The sequence below is a fragment of the Eublepharis macularius genome, chromosome 3, assembly GCF_028583425.1.
Source record: "Eublepharis macularius isolate TG4126 chromosome 3, MPM_Emac_v1.0, whole genome shotgun sequence".
In the NCBI taxonomy this organism is placed as follows: Eukaryota; Metazoa; Chordata; class Lepidosauria; order Squamata; family Eublepharidae; genus Eublepharis; species Eublepharis macularius.
In genome coordinates, this window is record NC_072792.1 from 51,480,533 (window position 1) to 51,499,679 (window position 19,147).

Sequence of the window (19,147 nt, forward strand, 5' to 3'; positions counted from 1 at the left end):
CCAATGGGACTTAATACTGGTTAACTTCGAAAGACCATACTAATAATATTTTACTAAAGGAAAATATGAGAGTTTGGTGGAATAATGAAACTGGTGTGATCTCTCTCTGTCTCTCAGGAAAAAGATTGTGCAATTCTAACTAAGTTAATCCAGTCTAAACCCATTGACTTCAGTGGGCATAAACTGGAGTAACTATGCTTAGGCTTGCACTGTAAATTTCTTATAATCTTTCTAGATATAATATGCATGTTTTCCACGTGTCATGTTTGTTTTTGGCCATATATTCTTTCATCTTATTTTGTTGGTGTTTAAACATCTGGGTAGGAAGGCAGACTTAGTGATTTTTTTTAAATAATTGTTTTTCGTACATTGCCTGCTATTTTCTCTTCACATCTACAAGCAATCATTGAGTAAATTACACTTTGCCCCTCGAAAGAGGTTTTTGCTGCTGACTAATGAATTTAAACACATCATAACTTGCTTTTCATGCTGTTTAATTTTCCACTGTTTCATTTGCATTTGGTAAAAAATATCCTAAACATTCATTAATTTCTTTTAAAAGCTCTCTCTTTTCTAAAATCTTCCTTTTGAAATGGGGGGGGGGGTTACCATTTTTTCTTCTTCATCTTTGAAGGCCTGGGTGCAACCTGAAAATAGTTATATCTTGGTCACATAGGGTTGCCAGCCTCCAGATAGTGGCTGGAGATCTCCCGGAATTACAACTGGTCTCCAGGCCACAGAGATCAGTTCACCTGGAGAAAATGGCTACTTTTGGGGAGGGGGTGGACTCTATGGAATTATGCCATGCCAAGGTCCTTTTCCTCCACAAACCCCACTTTCTCCAGGTTTCTCCAGGTTTCACCCCCGAGATCTCCAGGAATTTCCCAACTTGTAGCTGGCAACCCTATGGTCACATAAACAACAGCACAATCCTGAACAGTTACTTCCTTCTCAGCCCATTGACAAGTGGACTTTGAAGTGTGAAATTCTGTTGTTTTCATTATAATCTAAAACATCTTTTTCTCTCCCCCCAACCCCGGAACACATGAAGCTCTCCTATACCAAGTCAGATCACTGATCTATTAAAGTAAGGCTCAGTATTGTCTACTCAGACTGCCAGCAGGATTCCAATCTCTGAGGTAGAAATCTTTGCTGATGTGATTTTTTTACATTGGAGTTACAGGGAATTGAACCTGGGGTTTCCTGAATGCAAAACAGATGCTCTTCCAGTAGCACTGCTCTTAACATTAATCCCGATGCAGAGTTCTATGGATACTTGATTTGGAAACGCTGGATGATTGAAAAAGGTATTTTTTGCTTTGGGGTTATACTTGGATCATGGTGGCTACCTATTCTCCCTTAGAAATATAGGTTTTTTTCTCTGTATGAGCATATCTTTTTTTCACTCTCTCAATTACCAACTTCTCTATTACAACAAGATGTAATTGAATTCCAGTTGCACATAAGCACATTTTTTTGCCGAGTGTGTGCTGCTTGCTCCTTCCATCTCCGTTTATGTGCAGTGCTTGATGCAAAACTTCCCAGTTTCATTCACCATGAAGTCCAAATTTTAAACCTCCAAGACCAGACTGCATGGAGCAAGCCAGCTCCAATTCACTAAGTACCTGCATTCAGACATCCTGGAAAACTGGAGCTTGATCGAATCAGAAAGTTTCACTTCTAGCCTTGAACCCAAAGGAATATGGGAGGAGCAAGGGTCATGCATAAACAAAGCATGACAAACTGTGCTTAGGCATGATCAGAGTTTAATTGCAGCTTGCCATAATATCTGAATGCAGCATGTTCCTCAGACATTTGCACTGCTGTGACCTGTAGCATTGCACAGTGGCTACGAGTGAGAATCCTGAATTAGGATTCTATTAATCTTCCATGTAGAGTAACTAGGTGCCTTCAATAAGCCACTTTCTTTCAACCTCAGCCCACCAATATATTGAGAATAAGACAGACCTACAAGATTCCTGTGAGGACTGGAACAAAATAATATATGTAAAATTCTTTGAATGCAATAAAGCACTATAAAAATGCCAAGTAAAACCCAGGATGATAACAGTGGGAATTCCTCGATACAAGACTTTTGTAATAGAAAAGTTAAGCATGTTCCCCAACAGCTGTAACATCTTAAACCACAACAGAAATGCTACTTTCCAGATCATTTCCACTGGAGAGAGAGCATTAAGGGCTACAGTATTGCCTTTTCACATTTACACTTTTAAATTCCATAAATATGCCGATACAATTTATAAGCTAATTAAATTATAAATGAAATATTTTATGCTGTTAAAGCAGCAAAACAGGTTTAGGATTGATAGGAAAATAGGTAATGTATATGTTTCAATTTTTCCAAAAAAAAAAAAACCCTAACCAATTTTTCCCAAATCAGATTTTCCCCCCATGGATTCAAAATTTTATGTTTGATGCTAATACACCATTGAAGAAATCAGCTCAATATTAAAATATGCTGGCAGGCCAACTACAGAATGTCCAGATCATACACTTCTTTTACTATTTTTTTCTGTTTTTAACTCCCCACACACACTTCTCAGATCGCAAAAACTATGATGTGTACAAACACAGTTCTCTCTGCTTTTAGACAATGAGCATGCCAAATTGTACAATTTTATATGCTAGGTAAGTTCTAAATGGCACATTTTATATTGGTAAAACAAAAAAAACAAAAGTTTAAGTTTGCCAAGGAAGCAAGTGTTGCATATATTTCATTTTCCTTCAAAATTTCTGTTTCAGCATGAAACTATTTTCCGTTTCCACAGACTGAATGGGGCTCCCCATTCAGTCTATAAGCAGCCAGCAAAACAGTGTTCACAGATCTGATCTAAACAAGGCATGGAAGGATGCAGAATGCTCTCACCTAGATACACTTAGTTTGGGATAACTATGCAAAACTGAAAGAGAAGACGTCACATTCATATGAGATTTAAATCTACAGACTCTAGACACCAAACATAAACACGGCATTTCCATCTCACATTAAACCAGCCCGCTCACTTCCTTGTTCCTTTCCCCAGGCAATCCTTGTTCCTATCAAATGTCAGCCATAAAATCTTTAGCGCACCATACTCAAGACACAGTCAAGCCCAAAATGTAGGTGAAAGCACAAGACATTCTCACATGCTAGTATGGATGGGTGATAATCTTCAATAATAGAACATTTAAAAATATTGCATAAAATCTCCACAGCTTGCTGGTAAGAATACACGATGATGATGATGATGATGATGATGATGATGATGATGATGATGATGATGATGATGATGATGATATCATCACAACCCACCAGATGTTTCAGCTGAAAAGTTTGGTTCCTCACCAACTCAGATTTTATCCAAAAATTTAGGAGTGAGGTACTGTCTTAGTATGTGGCATGTTCCATGTGGTGTGGCTGTTTCCAACATCATTTTTTTTAAAGTCACACACAACCTTCTGATAAAAAAAAATAGCTAGTGTTGAAATAGTGCATGGGTGGGAAATCACGGGAATCCATAAATAGGGGTAAGTTAAATGGACACTTGCTTGAAAGCTTACAAGATACAAATTAAATAAGGTGGTATCGTTTTACTAGGAGAGTGCAAGCTTGTGACAAACAAAAGAAGAGGCAGGTGAAGATATCTCTCCAGCTTAAAAAACATAGCCTTGTATCCATTGAAGATTTTCATCAACACAGAATGACTTTCTCAGTTTGCCCCTCCCACGGCAACATGAAAGGCCACCCCGTTCCTGGGGTTCCGTCTTCTCATCTGGTGGGAAGCCCTTGCATCTGAAGAAACTGTGCTGGATCTCATCTCAAAGGCTGAATTCAGATATCATGCTAAACCACGGTTTCACCAAATCCTGTTTAGCTGGGATGTTCAAACTGTTGTTTCAAATTAGCTGTTTTGTCAACCCCAGCTTGCACTAAATTGTGGTTTCTAATGACATCTGAATTTTAAAGACTTACTATTTCATTCATGCTGTACTTTGCTGCCACTTGGCCAAAAAGATGCAAGTATAGGAAGGATGACCTCCCTGTTGTGTGAAGCCAAAAAAATTGAGATGACAGAATAGGGTTGACACCAAACCAGGATTCAGTACTTATGTTTGGTACATTAACCAATACTGGTGGCTCAGATCTCAGTTTAAACAAAATTTCAGTTTTTCATGACATCTGAATGCAGCCATCATCTTGCCTATTTTGGATCATCTGTTTCAACACAGAGAAGTCTGTGCAAAAGTTCATTTTTTTTTTTTTACAAAACAGACATGATTGATGAAGAGATTCCTAGATCATTTAGATAAAGTGAAAGACTGGTATTAAGAGTGTTCATAAAATCAAGATTTTTTTTACAGTTAATGCATCAGCAAGGATTTTCAAAAGCAAACTGAAGCAAGTACAAAGTCTAATATTGTTCCATCTTTCTGGGTTGACTGATTGATTTACACATAAGGAAATGAGTGTATAATGAGATGTACTGTGTTTTAAAACCAATTCAGTTAATAATTAAGCTTTGCTCCCATCTAAGGGCTATCTAGGGATTACATTGGTAATCAACTTGCAGCTATAAGCAGGTAGATGTCCACATCAAGGTAGCTCGAACTGAAATTTCTGTTTGCAGTCTCCATTTGATATGGTCTGCTTATGCTTCACCAGTTAGCTAATTAGTTCTAAACACCCCTCCCTTTCCTTTCCCATGGTCCTGCATCCTCAGAAAAACAAGTGAATATTTTAGAAAATAAACTGCTTAAAGGATGTATGTGAATGTGACCAGCAATTCTAGTCTAAAGAATATTCCCCTCTCAGCTCAATAACATTTCTGATATGACTTTAAATCAACATCAAGAGACTTATTGCTGGAAAAAGTGAGATGCTAAAAAAACAACTTACCACTGTTACAGCATCATTCAGCAAGGACTCGCCAAAAACTAGGATGTACAGCTGTTCGTTGACATGAATATTTTCAAAAACAGCCAGCACTGCCACAGGATCCACAGCCGAAATCAAGCTGCCAAAGAGGAGGCATTGTAGCAGACTGATGTCACTCAAGCCAAAAGTATCAATTTGGCAAATTGCAAAGAGGGAAATGCCAATGCCAAATGAATTCCAGAGAGTCCCTATGACTGCATACCAAAAAATGGTGCCAAAGTTCTCAAAGAATAGGCGTGTCGGCATAAAGTAGCCAGCATCAAGGACGATCGGGGGAAGAAGGTACAAGAAAAAAACATCGCTCTTCATAGCCGGTGGAGACTTTTCCTGCACTCCAAACATAATGCCACCTAGAAGCAATCCAACCAGAATAAGGAGGCAGCTTTCCGGCACTATGTGGGGCAACTTGTGATAGAGATGAAAACCTTCAGAATAGCATGAAAGACCGAAAAAAAAGGAAAGAAAATACTTAGCTTGTGTTCATAAACCCACATCACATCATCCATTAAGGAGCACTAATTTATTAATAGTTTTATTTTCAAAAGGTACTGTACCATGATGCAAGCTACTACTGCTGCCTTTCTTCCTAAGGATATCTCAGGAGCAAAGATGTGGGGCAGAACATTTTTCAGTACTTTGTTTTTCTATGGAATTTTTTCCTCATTTCTAGAGACTCGTTGATTCATAAAACTAATAACAATGAATGGATACCATTGCTAATGCAACATTAAACAAGCTTATAAGTTTCAAACTTACCATCAGTATTGTTCAGGTAATTATCCCTCAGAATATTATTAAAAAGTACGTGCATGTTGTATTGGTTTGTAAATGTGAGTAGGGTTGAGAGATGGCTTCTCCCCCCCCTAAACTGGACACGGTTTCTCCCCCCTAAATCCTGGCACTTACCTTGTCTTCTTTCCTTCGCATGTGCATTCCTGGCCAAGCATGATGACATCATTTCCATGATGTCATCACTGGAACACAAAGAGGCCAGGCTGGCTAGTTGCTTCCCAGGCACGTGCCATGCATCAGGCTGGGCAGGCAAGAGGGCCGGCCGCTTGCCTGGGTATGCATCACAGGCCAGGAATGTTAGTGGGCTGACTGCTCTCTGGGTGCATGACAAGCCGGGGGTGGTCAGGCTAGCAAGGGCACATGTGCCATGCAGCAGACCAGGCAGGTGAGTGGGTCAGCTGCATCCTAGGTGTGTGGCAGGCTGGAAGGTTGGCCGAGTAGGGGTGTGCATGCTGTGCAGCAGACCAGGCAGGTGAGTAGGCTGGCTGTTCACTGGGCATGTGGCAGGCTGGTGGTCAGGCAAATGGGGTGCATGCATCATGCAGGTGTCTGGTATTTCAACTTTGTTTCCCCTGGACAGTCTGACAAAAAATTGACTGTCCAGAGGAAAACTGGACACCTGCAACCCTAAACGGGTTTGTAGAGAATAAACTACATATAAATAATAGAAATTTAAAAATCCAGCTATGAATTCATCTGATTGGCTTGTAGAGCTGTTAAAATTCTTATTTATGTCTCCTCTCTTACGGTAGAAGGGATATTGTAATCACTAATCTGATATGGAAATGAAAATGATGAGGTATGCAGTGATTTTTCTATCACATCCATGGCATACCATGCACAGTTCTTGGGATGAAATAAGACTTTGCACAGTGCACTGGAATGCTTTCCAGAAGTTTCCAGTTCTTTTTTTTCTCTCCAAAAAACTCACATCATTAATAAAGCAAGTTATATTTTCTCAGTTCATCCCAAGGTTAGAAAGTACTGTCAAGGTTTAGTCATCCCAATATAAAGGTTTGCTTGTTTGATTTTAAACCTTTTAATAAATTATGACCCCTTTACACCCTTGCCTTGGAGCCTTAATCCAGCTCCTCCTCACTTACCTTAAACTTATATCTCAGGAGGGCTCTGGCCACATCCTATACTCTTTTTATTTACAAGTATTCTCTACCCAAACTTCAGGTATTCTCTACCCAAATTTTTACCTTGAGAATGTCTTTCCTTTTGTATTTGTGTGACCTTTATATGACTGCCTCCCTGAATCCCTCAAAAGGAATTCGCTGCCACTAGAGGCTTTTGTTTTAGACCTCTTCAGTTTAACTGGTAACATGGTGGTGGTGGAGAGAGCCCTGGTGGAGTTTTCATGGTTATTGATGGTAGACTGACAGAACAGTCAGCAAGTGAGAGTGGTTGTAACGTAAAAAATTATGTTAATTTTCTTAAACAAAAGTAGAATTTATTTATAAATACAAAAGCATGATGGTTGCAGAGTTTCTGATAAGTGTATTGGTTTCAGAATAGTTCTTAAGCTTGGTGGTTTCAAAAATAATTATCTTTTCTTAAATGGAACACAGAGGAATTTTGCACACAGGACTTCACTAACAGAATTAACTCTCTTCTCATTCACGCAGACATCGATTCACTCAGGCCTTTCCACACAGCTTGCCTGACCTAGACAGAATAATCTCTCTCACAGATATACACAGCCTGACGCAGGCCTATACACAGAATCAGGCTCTCAGGCTTCCACACAGTTTGCCAGAATCCTTTCTCCAAGACACACACACAGACTAATTTAGGCTCACGCAGCTTGCCTGACTAGGGTTGTCAGGGGCCTCAGGGGCCCATGTGGTGGTGCAGGGACTGGGGGGCAGGGTATGGCAGAATACTCACCTGCCTTGCATGCATGTAGCTCGCGTGCACTTCCACACATCCCATCATGCCAGAAAATGACATCAGTTTCCAGCACGACAGAGGAATCGCAGTGTACCCTGAAGCTGAGCACAGTGAAAATCATCTCTCTGGATGGTTTCACTGAGCTCCGCTTCAGCATGCGTTGGAAAATGAACATGATGGAGGAGTCACAATGCACACTGAAATGGGGCTTAGTAAAAAAAACACACCTCCAAAAGGGTAGTCTACACAGAGCTCGGTTTCAGTGTACACTGCGATTCCTCTGTCAGTGGCCCAATGGCGGAGCACATGTGCACGCTTCTCCCCAGACTCATGAGTGGGGTCAGGGGATGGCAGGTGGGGGCGGGGATTCCCCTGCCCAGAGCAGGAACATGGCAAGCCTATGCCTGCCAGACAGAATTTCTCACAACTTCACACAGACAGCTCAGGCTACGCACAGATTACCTGACTGAACCAGCATGAACACGCTCTCTCAGTCAGAACACTAACTAAAATACTGCAGTTCACAATGCCCCATAGGGTACCGCTACCATCCAATCATATTGCAACCTATCCATCTCGCCTCCTCCTTTCCTCAGAGTCTTGCATTTTAAACTCACAGCAACAATTATTTTTAAAAATCCACATTAGCAAGCAGAAATAAAACACAGAAACTTAATTACTTGCAAAACATTAAAAGTATCCCTTTCTAATAGTACCAGTATACCGGAATGAACGCACAAAAATAACACAGTTTATTAAAGAGCTGAAGACATGCTTTATGAAGGAAAGTTGAAGGCAACTGAGCATGCCTCGGTAAAGATGGAAGAAAGTCAAGTATCATAAAGAAGGAGAATGACAAGTTACTACCACCACTGCTACCACCACCTCTGGAAAAAAAGGACACATGGGATAATGATGTAGCAAAGGTAAATTATCTTGACTTACTGGATAATCAGGTAATAGTACAAATAGCCCAGCAAGCTGTATAATCTCCTTTCCGAGAGGTTGCTTTAACAATAATGTTCACATATGGCTTAAGCCTAGACAATTTCTCCTATACTCAATCATACAGAGACCAAAATAATGAAACACATTAAGAAGGAATAACATGACTTAACCTCATCAGCTGCAAGTCTAGCTGTAAATATACCTCATTGGAAAGCTCAAATTCAGCCATAATGGCAGCCACTACTGAGTCACTATATTCTTCCTAACTATTCCCTTTTCCATAATTAACACTGGAAAGGACATAGCACCATTCATAGGCTTAAAATTATGTTCCTAATTCTAGGTATCTGGGACTAGATGGGTAGTGCAAGAGTGAGGCAAAAGCATTCTGCACCTGCTCAACCATAACACGTTATTATGATAGCAAGATCTGAATGCAGTGGCACCTCAGAGACCAATAAGATTTTCAAGGTATAAGCTTTTGAGAGTCAAAACTCCATTCTTCAGATAAGAATTGGTATCTGATTAAGGGAGCTTTGACTCTCAAAAGCTTTATACACTGAATATCTTGTTGGTCTATTGCAGACCAACACAGCTACCTACCCGAAACACTAGTATGAAGGTGACATGTCCCAGGGCTAAGTCATACTGGAGATAGGTTTTATTAGGGTGGATTACATGGTGTAAGTTGATAAAAACAACAGGTGGGGCATCCAATAAACAATGCAATAGGCTTTTGGACTGCAATCCTTAACAGTCAGTCCTTGAAGTCGTCACTCAACTTAGAAGCCCATCTGTTTAGGATTGTCCTGTTGAGCTGCAAATTTCCTCTGGAACAATTCCCACTGAACTCAAAAGGATTTCTATAGGATCCTCAATATGATACCTATATTCACTATTTGTATTTAAAATCTCTTTCATGGCTCCCCCCCCACACACACACATTCATTCCAAGCAATTAGGTTATCTGCAAATTCGTATTTGTCCTACACCTTTCCTTTTATATTTAGTTCATGCAACAACACATCCTGATGAATTGAAAAAATAGCTACCTAAATACAAAAAGAAAGCAAACCGCTCCTAAGTAGTTTCACAGTTCTTGTTTATGGAAGAACAATCATGTTTTTGAGACATCAGTAGTTCAGTGCAGAAGTTGCAACTAATTAATGAAGTAATAAATTGCAATGTTCTGACGTGAGTGTACCCAAAAACCGACACACCCTTGACCTTCTTATTGCCTTGTGGCTCCTGGTAAACTGCCTAATTTTATGTCTGGCTGTCACAGATGCATAGAAAATCAAACTCATACAGATACTTGTCCTTGTACCATAGTGGCAAGATGACAGACTTCAAATTCTTGGGAACTACTTTGTACTGCTCTTCAGTACTTTTATAGCACAATGCCAGGTACAGCATAGCAAAGTAAAAATACTGTGCAAGATGGTCAATCAAGGATGATAGACGGAAGCCGTACTATGTAAGAAAATGCCACTGAAGTGTATGTTTAGACAGCATCCCTCAAGATTTCTGCTTAGGGGAACATCTGCTTCTTTAAGTCTCTCTCTCTCTCCAGCCAACTTATGGTTATTTTGTAGGGTTTTCAAGGAAAGAGTCACTCAGAGGTTTGTCTTTGCCTCTTTCTGTATGGTGACCCTGGCCTTCTTTGGCGGTCTCCTATCCAAAGAGTAACCAGGAATGATCTTGTTTTGCTTCTCAAATCTGATGAGATCAGGCTAGCTAGGCCATCCAGGTCAGGGCCAACATCTCTACTGAAGTTTAATATTCACAAGAGTATTCCTTTTAGAAAACTACAGATAACAATGCTAATACTAGTCCATAAAGCAATTAAAATCTTAATAACCATCTCAGTTATTTTTTTCAAGACTTCAAGATCCATCAGTACTCAGGCCACAGAACTGAAAATTCAAGTCACTCCTGGACACCATTTTTTATTTCATGTACAACAAACAGCACACAGTTTTATTGAATTACAGCTTACAGCAGTTCAGCGTACAACATATATTATTATACGCATCCTCATAATATACTATTATCACATTTATCCTTGTCTTATTCTAATGATTACAAAAGCAAAGCTCTGGATAGTGAACCTAAATCCCTTAGATCTAGAACAACATTCTAGTACCTGCACAATCTAACAGAGCAATCCTACAAAGCCAATGACTTCATTTGATTTAGAAGGATGCAGTTCTGCTTAGGATAGCACTGCAAATTTCATTTCCTTGCAGTAATGGTTTCCAATCTGGCTCAATGTCTGTTCTCGGGGAATCAAACAAAATGGATCTGGGTTTTATATGAGCAAATGAACAGAGTGAGAACAGTAGGCCAGATACCACATAGAACAGAAGACTATTCACACATATCAAGAACAGTAGACTAGATACTACATATTTCTTTCAGAATACTCAAGAGATTCCACACAGTGAAAGTGACACAGCCCAAATTAAGCATTTTAAAGCCCATAATGGAAGAATCAGACATGTGCTAAATGTTCTAATACTGAGACGTTTGTGTAACAAAGGGGATGCAATCTGCATAGGACAGCAATAGTAATGAGCTACCTATGACATACAATAGAATTACATAAATCATTTTTGAACAAATTCTAATTTCTAAGTGAATATACAAGATGCACCTGATAGAACATGAAGTTGGTACTCCACCAGATATTTTAGTCTCAATATTTTGAGCTCAACGTACATTTTAATTATCAGAAATCTTTTTTTTTCTTTCTTCCTCTCTTCTTTCCTTTTTTCTTCTCCTTTACAACCACTCTGTTTCACAAGGACCAATATAAAACTTGCAAATGGAAAGCATAAAGGCATCAGGTCACAAACCATTAAGCTATTATGCAGGAATCCTTTTTTGCAATCGTTATCTGCTGGGCATTGACATTTCCTTGGTCCATCACAAAACACAAATGATGCCAGCGACTTTGTTGCTTTTCTTGTCATCGGAAATCCACCCCGATGACTATGCATGCCAAATATCTTGACCGTAAGATCCGCGGAAAGCAGTACACAGCAAGAGCCAGAGTTTGTCCAAAAAGGTTCCGCTTTTCCCGATATTCAGTGATTTCTGAAGACGAGCCCCATTTCAAGAGCTGCGGTAATTAATCTGTCTTCCCTAATCTCTTTTGGCATAAGTAAGAAGTTCACTCATTCATCATTTATGAGTTTTTTGTTGGAAATAAAGAGATGAGAGCAGCTAACGATTGTTCCTTGGAAAGAGTATTTTTAAAACTCTCCCACAAAAATAAACCCACCCACCCACCCCTTTTCAATGCATGATAGAAACCGTGGGGGGGATCCCTATTCCTAGATCGGTAAATTTCACTCGCGTTTTTTTTTTTTTTTGAAGGAGCGGGGTGGGGTGTTACTCACCGATCTTGGCTAAGGAAGCCAGCAGGATCCAGAGTGTGATCTCGAAGGGGATCTGCACGTGGAGGTAATCCAAGGTGAAGACTTGGAGCCTAGTCTCCTCAAGCGTGGTCCCACCTGGCACCTGCAGGGTCCCTGCCACTGGACTGGGACTGACGCCTATCATCGCAGCCGGCTCGGGCAGCCCGGTGGCTGAGAAAGCAGCCACCGCGACACCGGGCTGAAGAAGCCCCACGGGAAGGAGAAGAAACAGGGGCCCGGCTCCAGGGACCCACCGGGGGCTCCAAAGGGTACCCATGGAGCCGCCGCCGCCTTTCCGCCAGCTCAGCTGCGAACGGCAAAAGCGAGAGGCGGCTTTACCTCGGGCATGGTCGTGCTTCAGCCAGGGCTGCCTGCAGGGGGAGACAGAAATCACGCGGCAGGAAGGAGCCGGAGGGCAGCCCGACGCCGGCCTCGCTCCTCCTCCTCGCCGGCGTAGTCTCCCTGCCCACCTGCTGGGTGTCCTCGGGGTGTCTGCTAGTCACTGTCGCTTCTCCCGCCGCGTCTTTTTCACGCCGGGCAGCGCGCGAAGGCGGCGAAGGGCCGCGCCGGGGCGCGCCGCTCCCTGGGCTGTTCCCGCCGGTGACTCCCGGCAGGTGGGGAAAGTTCCCAAGCAAGCAACACCCCGCGCCTTCGCTGAGCCAGGTCAGGCGCCACCCAGCACCCGCCTCGGGTCAGTGAAGGTCACCCACATGGCAGGACTGCTGGGAGACACGCGCGGCGCGGCGGCCGGCCCAACGCTTGGAAGCGCCGCTTCCCGCCCGGCGTGCCTCACACCTGCGGAGGAGGGAGGGGAGGCCGAGCGCTCCTCTCGCCCCCTCGGATTCCGTTTCGGAGGGAAGGCGCGGCCGCCTCTTCGGAAAAGCAAACAACCGCGGGTGGTTTTCCGGGTGGCCGCTGGAAGCTTTTCGGTTGGGCCTGACCTTTTACAACCCTCTCCTGAAAGAGGATAGTGACAACATTTGGGAAGCGGGGTGTTTGAAAAGTCTGGCCTTACGGCCGTTTTCTGAGGAAAAACTATACCTCTTGCTGGGTAGCAAGACTCGTTCTTAAAACTTACAGCACAGTCAATCTGCTGGTCTTGTTTTGGAAACAGATATTGCTCAGATATATATGGCTCACTATCAGGCGCTGTTCCTTTGTGGGGGGGGGGGCAGGGATTCCAGTTCCGTGGTTCTGTGAATAAATAGAATTTTGGCTCCGCTAATAACCGTGGCTAGATAACCACTCGGTCAATATTAGGGCCAAACTTTCACAAGGTCTGGAATCCTTAGAGAAAGAAGAACGCTTGAAAGACAAACATAATTCTCCTGTCAAAGCAGCTGTCAGGAAACCAGTACGGTATAGCCATTAGAACAGTGGGTTACAATTGAATACCTGAGGACCACCCTCTCAGCAGAGGATACCACAAAGTTTTGTGAACAAAAACAGAGGAGGAGAAAGCCCTTCACTCCTTGAAGAAAGGGGATAATAATACTTAAATAAATGCACGTGCTTGATCATATCATTCAGATTACACACTTTTTGAGTTACTCTGATTTAGGAGAATGTGTATCAAAGGATATAACAATAACAATGATAAAAATGCAGTCACCCTGTAACAATGCTGATTAATCCACCCCAGAAAACCAAGCAACCACATCTTACATGGCAAAGTCTGGTTCTCTAACTAATCGTTCAAATGCATCCCTGAAATACCCTGCCAAAGGACACAGCTAGGCATTACAGCATCCACAGATCCTCAGACCCTTGGAGACTGCCCTCATTTTACAGCTGAACTCGGCTTTTAAAAAATGCTGCAGTTGTGTGATCAGGCCCAGGCTGTGAACTCACTAATGAGAACTTGGGCAAGGCAGTAACACTCAGCTTCAACTCCCCCAACCTCTTAATATTTTATTTATTACATTTCTGCCCTGCCTTTCTTTCATGAACATGTATAGTGCAGGAATTCACAGGGTTTCCAGGCAGCTTCCCAGTGATCCAAACCTGCTTAGTTTCAACAATGTTACCATATTATATGCTTTTAGATCAAACTTTGGTTATGGTAGGCTGAATTACCCCGAAAGAAGAAGATTAGCAATCAAGTCTGTTTGGAATACCATCCTCTGATGCAGAAACTGTTTCTACATTACTCGGTGCTTGGAATTCTCTAGCCCTGTGCAGACAACTATGTAGATAGGATAACTGGTTGATATTGTACCTACTAGTCCCACCCAAACTTCTGGGCATTCATCCCAAACTGGTGTACAGAGCCTAAACTTGTGCAAGCCGTATGTGGAGAGGCTTTCTGTGCCATCTGTATCCCTCAAAAAATCTGTACGTGCACAAGCTGGCACTGCTTTATTTGTATCATGCAAATGTTTTCATGTACAGCTGTATGCACATGGACTCTTGTAGTGATGTGCCTCAAGTCCCCACTTCCTCTGTAACTAAGATGAAACTGTTTTGCCAGAATCACAGGGTACTGCCAGCTGGCAGGAAGACTCAGCAGGTAAGTAGATATCTAAGAAGAGGGACAAGCTTGAACAATACAGAGTGGAACTTCGAGTACAGCGCAATCCTAAGCAGAGGTCCAACTCTGCTTAGGATTGCACTGTACAATGCATGGGGACTTGTGATTAATGAGACTGTAGCAGAAGTTTTTGTAGGTTGTGTGGACCTCATTGGTTTTCCATTAATTTCTTTAAAGCTCTACCTGGAATTGCGATAGCCCCATCCAACAAAAAAGGCTAACTGCAGTCCTGTGCGCAAGAATTCAGTCCTTCTCAAGAGCATTTTTATATGTTCTAAGGATAAGCCTTAGTGCTGAAAACAGATGCCAGCAATGAGCTTTAGAAAGCCTTGCTGTAAATTAAGCTCTAATGCAGATCATTATTTTAGCAACCTCTTGCAGTCCCTTTATATAACACCACAACATGTGTTTGCTTACACTGGATAATTTCTATGACTCATCATGTGACAAGATAATTTTGCATACATGTGCAGTAAATGTATATCAGAAACTGTATGGATAGATGAGACGTACGTCCACCCACCTATAAATCTCCTCAGTGGGGTGTTTGTTTCTCATAAAAGCTAGCATGAACTGATACCACATTAGAGTTTCATAGTAATCAAGGCACAGGAATAGTGGGGAATTAGTTACTCTCCCCTATTAGGACAAGAACTATATTGTATTAATGGAAAGTCTGGAAATTTCCTATTTGGGCCATCTTAATGTTGGCAAATGATATCTCTGGTAATACAGATCCAGAATCAGAGATTGCAAACATATCTGCTTGCTTAATGGCCTTTAAAGCTCCAGTACAACAACTTTGCTGCTTAATATTTAAACAAAAGCTATTTAAAAATTAAAAAGCAAAATTGTCCTCCTAATGTCATGTGACAAATTGAAAGACAACAATTTGATGCTTTATGAGACCGTGACATAGAGTCCAGAAGCCACAGCATAAAAATACAGTGATATTCCAGCAATTTTAGGAAACTTCATATTAAAAACCAGGAAAGCTTTTTAAATGTTCTGATACATTACAGTAACAATGTGTAAGTATCAGGTTTATGTCAAATACGATATTTTATTTCCAAGCATGATGATATATTTTCTAAGCTATATTTCCCCAAAAATATTTTTGTTCTGTACTCTAGGGCTGAAACCAAAGGTAACACAGTTGTGAACATTCCCTCCTCCATCAAATGTATTTTAAAAACAAAAACAGCCAAGAGCAGCCTTGAAAGATAATAATCTTAACAGAGGACCAGCGGGTAGGAAAATAGTGGCTTAACCCTTCATGCTATTTTTTCCACTCAAGGTCACCATTTCTGGCTGCTTTTTCGTCCACATGGGGAAAGATGCAGGTATACATACTGATCCCTTGCAGTAGGAAAACAGCTTGGAGAAATTTTTAACAGAAAAATAGCCAGGGCTGAGACATCTTTCTCCCCAGCAGTGAGCCTCTGCTCAACATTACAGTCCTTTGAGGATGCTCCTGATTTTAAATGTGAACTAGGGGAAAGGTACATATAGTTTCAGACCAAGGGATGGTTTCCTCAAAGAAATGTAGATAGCATTTACACCTGCATAAACCAGTTTAATTCTAGGAACTTAATTGCTGAAATGTTACATTAGGTTATTTGTTGGTCACAGTGTATACAGAGATCTACCATCCTAAGCAGAATAACACCCTGGGTGTAACTCTGCTTAGGATCGGTCTGCTGTTCTACTTCTAGCAGGTTAGTGTTGAGCATACTGTATATTTGAACCTGGCCCCAATCCAATGTAGAATCAGGCATGCTTAAGCACGTGAAGAGAATGGGCTTAAAAATGCTTAACTCTTTATTGTGCCCTTATTTATCTTTTGTTATTTTATTGTTAATAACTGCCTAGGACCAGTTTGTGCTCCAATCAGATCCTGAGACTGAACTGAGATAGACCAGGTCACTGTGGATGCAACCACTTTTTATCAGCACAGTGGCTTTCAAATTAGTCACAGCAAACATATTCATGTCCTCGGTTTGCACTGTCAGGGGCCTGAAATAGAAGCACTCTCATAACCAGGAAGAGCTCCACCAGACAGCACCCTGCAGATGCAAAGGTGGCAGAGGAATCAACCCACTTTGCTCAAAACAGTGCCACAGTGCATAATAATGCATTCACACACATATTAGGACGTTGCGTTTACCTCCACTTGCACTCTACTTACCCAGCCTTGTCATTATTCCAAGCCCCTCCATAAACCAAGGAGCATTCCAAGAAGGGGGAATACTCATGAGTAGAGATGGGCACAAAACGAATCATGGAACAAAATTCCGTACGGAATGGCTGGTTTGTTTGCACCAAAACAAGCATTCTGTGAGAACACGTGTTTATGGAACAAACTAATTTTTCCAGCCGTTCTGTGGCCGGGTTTGGAGTTTCACAGACCCCGCTCCAGTTTCAACCCATCGGCTGAACCCAGCATGGGGTCTGTGAAACTGACATCCCCTGTGCAGGAGAAAGGGGCTGTCAGTTTCATAGACCCTGCGCGGGGTTCAGCTGATGGGCTGAAACCCGTGCAGGGTCTGTGAAACTGACAGCCCGTTTCTCCTGCTGCCTGGGCTGTCCGTTTTACAGACCCACAGTGCAGGGTCTGTAAAACGGACAGCCCCGGCAGCAGGAGAAAGAAGCTGTCATTTCACAGACCTCCCCACCCCCCGCCGGTTCCAGCGCGGGGTCTGTGAAATGACAGCAGAAGAAAGGGGCTGTCTGTTTCAAACGCCCCCCACCAGCTTCAGCAGCCGGTGCAGGGCAATTGAAATGCCACAGAACAACGAACCATGAACTGGGAAAAGGTCGGAAGTTTGTGGTTCAATGTTCCGTGGAATGCTACAAACCACGAATCACGTGGGGTATTTTTGTTCTGTGCCCATCTCTACTCGTGAGTGATTGCTTCATCCTGTGGAATGAAGAAATGACCAGAGGTGGTACAGAAGCTCCATATTTGCTGGCACAGAAATCCCTCAGAGAGATCAGAAAACTTCCTTAATTCATAAGCCTCCTAGGGAAGACATTCCCAACCACTCCTTTTATCCCCAGTTTCATTAGGAACATCCCCTTTCTCCATTACAGTCACTCAGTACAAAAACTGAGGAATTATAGATCCTTTCCTCATGTCCCCAGCTAGAGATGGACAAACTCCTGCCAATTAGATTCACATTTTGTTCACTGGTTGTGAAAAGGAAGTTGAATTTTCACTGGTCTTATGGCTGTTCATGAGCAGTTCAAATCTATTTGTCAGATAACCTTTTTGTGCATTCAAATGGTATAGTCCAGTACAACCAGCAGAGTGTTGTGCATTTGTGTTGTCTGAATGGGAGTTCTAGTTTTCGCTCCCCACAAAGCTGTCATAATTTTATGCCATTCAGCAGTAAATAAGTAGTGGACAATTCAGGCAGATTGAGATTGTCTTTTGGGTTTTTTTAAAGTCCATTTAATCAAGGTTATTTCACACAAGCACATTTTCACACATTATTGTGGCACTCATTGTCACCTCTCTCCCTTGCCTCACCAGGGGTGGCGCCAGGGTTTCTGGTGCCCGAGGCTGCCCCTATGCGCGTGCACAAAGTGTGCACACACGCATGCGCATGCGCACCCCCGGCCTGCATGATGACATCAGTGCATGTGACATCATCACGCAGCAAGCCAGCCTCATTGGTGCGGCGGATGGCTGGGATGGTGTGCGGAGGCTGCCTGCACTCCCAGTTGGGTGCAGCGGGTGGCTGGGGAGGTGTACGTGCGTCCTCCCAGCCCTCCTGCTCCATGGTTCTGCATTCTGCCCCGGATGCCTGCAGCTGCTGAGCCCGGCTGGGGACATGTGTTGGTGGCAGCAGCAGTGGCACGGGGCAGGAGGGCTGGCAGGCTGCAGCAGCTGTGAGCCAGGCATGGCAGGTGGCTGGGGCAACACACGAGCAGCTTCCCATCCCTCCCGCTCAGCCACCAGCTCTGCTGCCACCAGCTCCGTGGCATGCATCACCCCCCCGGCACCCCCTCCGGCACCCCCTCCTGCACCTCAGTGCTCGAGGCAGGAGCTGGACCTGCCTCAATGGGAGCACTGGCCCTGCACCTCACCATGATGCTTAATTGCCTGACAAACTATCCAGGCCCTAGGATAGAGATGATTTCACATATTGGGCAGATGAAAAACACTCATAAGGTAAGGAAATCAGTTGTTCAACTAATGGCAGCTAGTGCGGTTCAGAGTTGGTAGAACCAATTTCTTTTGTTCATGCATTGCTACAATAGTTATAGCGGTGCATGTGTTCAACATACATGTACAGTTTTCTTGCATGTGCAATCACACATTTGGATAACCACTATATGCCAAACAAAAGTCCTTCACTGAGATGTCCCCCTTTTAATCTAGTTTTCAAAAGCATTCTCAGCCAGTCTAGCAAGTGGCAACTGATAGCCACTTCTTGTATTATCACACTAGATCTGACACTTCTCTCTTGTGCATTTACATTTTTGTAAATTAAGTTAGGCACCCTGAGGAAAGGCTATAACAAACCATTGGGATTGCCAATTCCTAAAAAAAGATGAAGAAGGGTTTTCTTCTTACATTGAAGATTCAGAGCAGTAATGATTGTATGAAAAAACTAA

At 42.5% G+C, this 19,147-nt stretch overlaps 1 protein-coding gene across 1 annotated transcript in view; it reads right to left on the reverse strand.

Annotated features, from left to right (window-relative positions):
- Positions 1–12,608, reverse strand: part of SLC9A2 (solute carrier family 9 member A2) — a 45,857-nt gene extending 33,249 nt beyond the window's left edge. The window contains exons 1-2 of the mRNA XM_054975069.1: positions 11,977–12,608; positions 4,898–5,361 (exon numbers count right to left, since the gene is read on the reverse strand). Of these exons, the coding sequence (XP_054831044.1) occupies positions 4,898–5,361; positions 11,977–12,271 (759 nt within the window). The 5' untranslated portion in view covers positions 12,272–12,608. The remainder of the gene's footprint in view (positions 1–4,897; positions 5,362–11,976) is intronic.
- Positions 12,609–19,147: the final 6,539 nt, after the last annotated feature.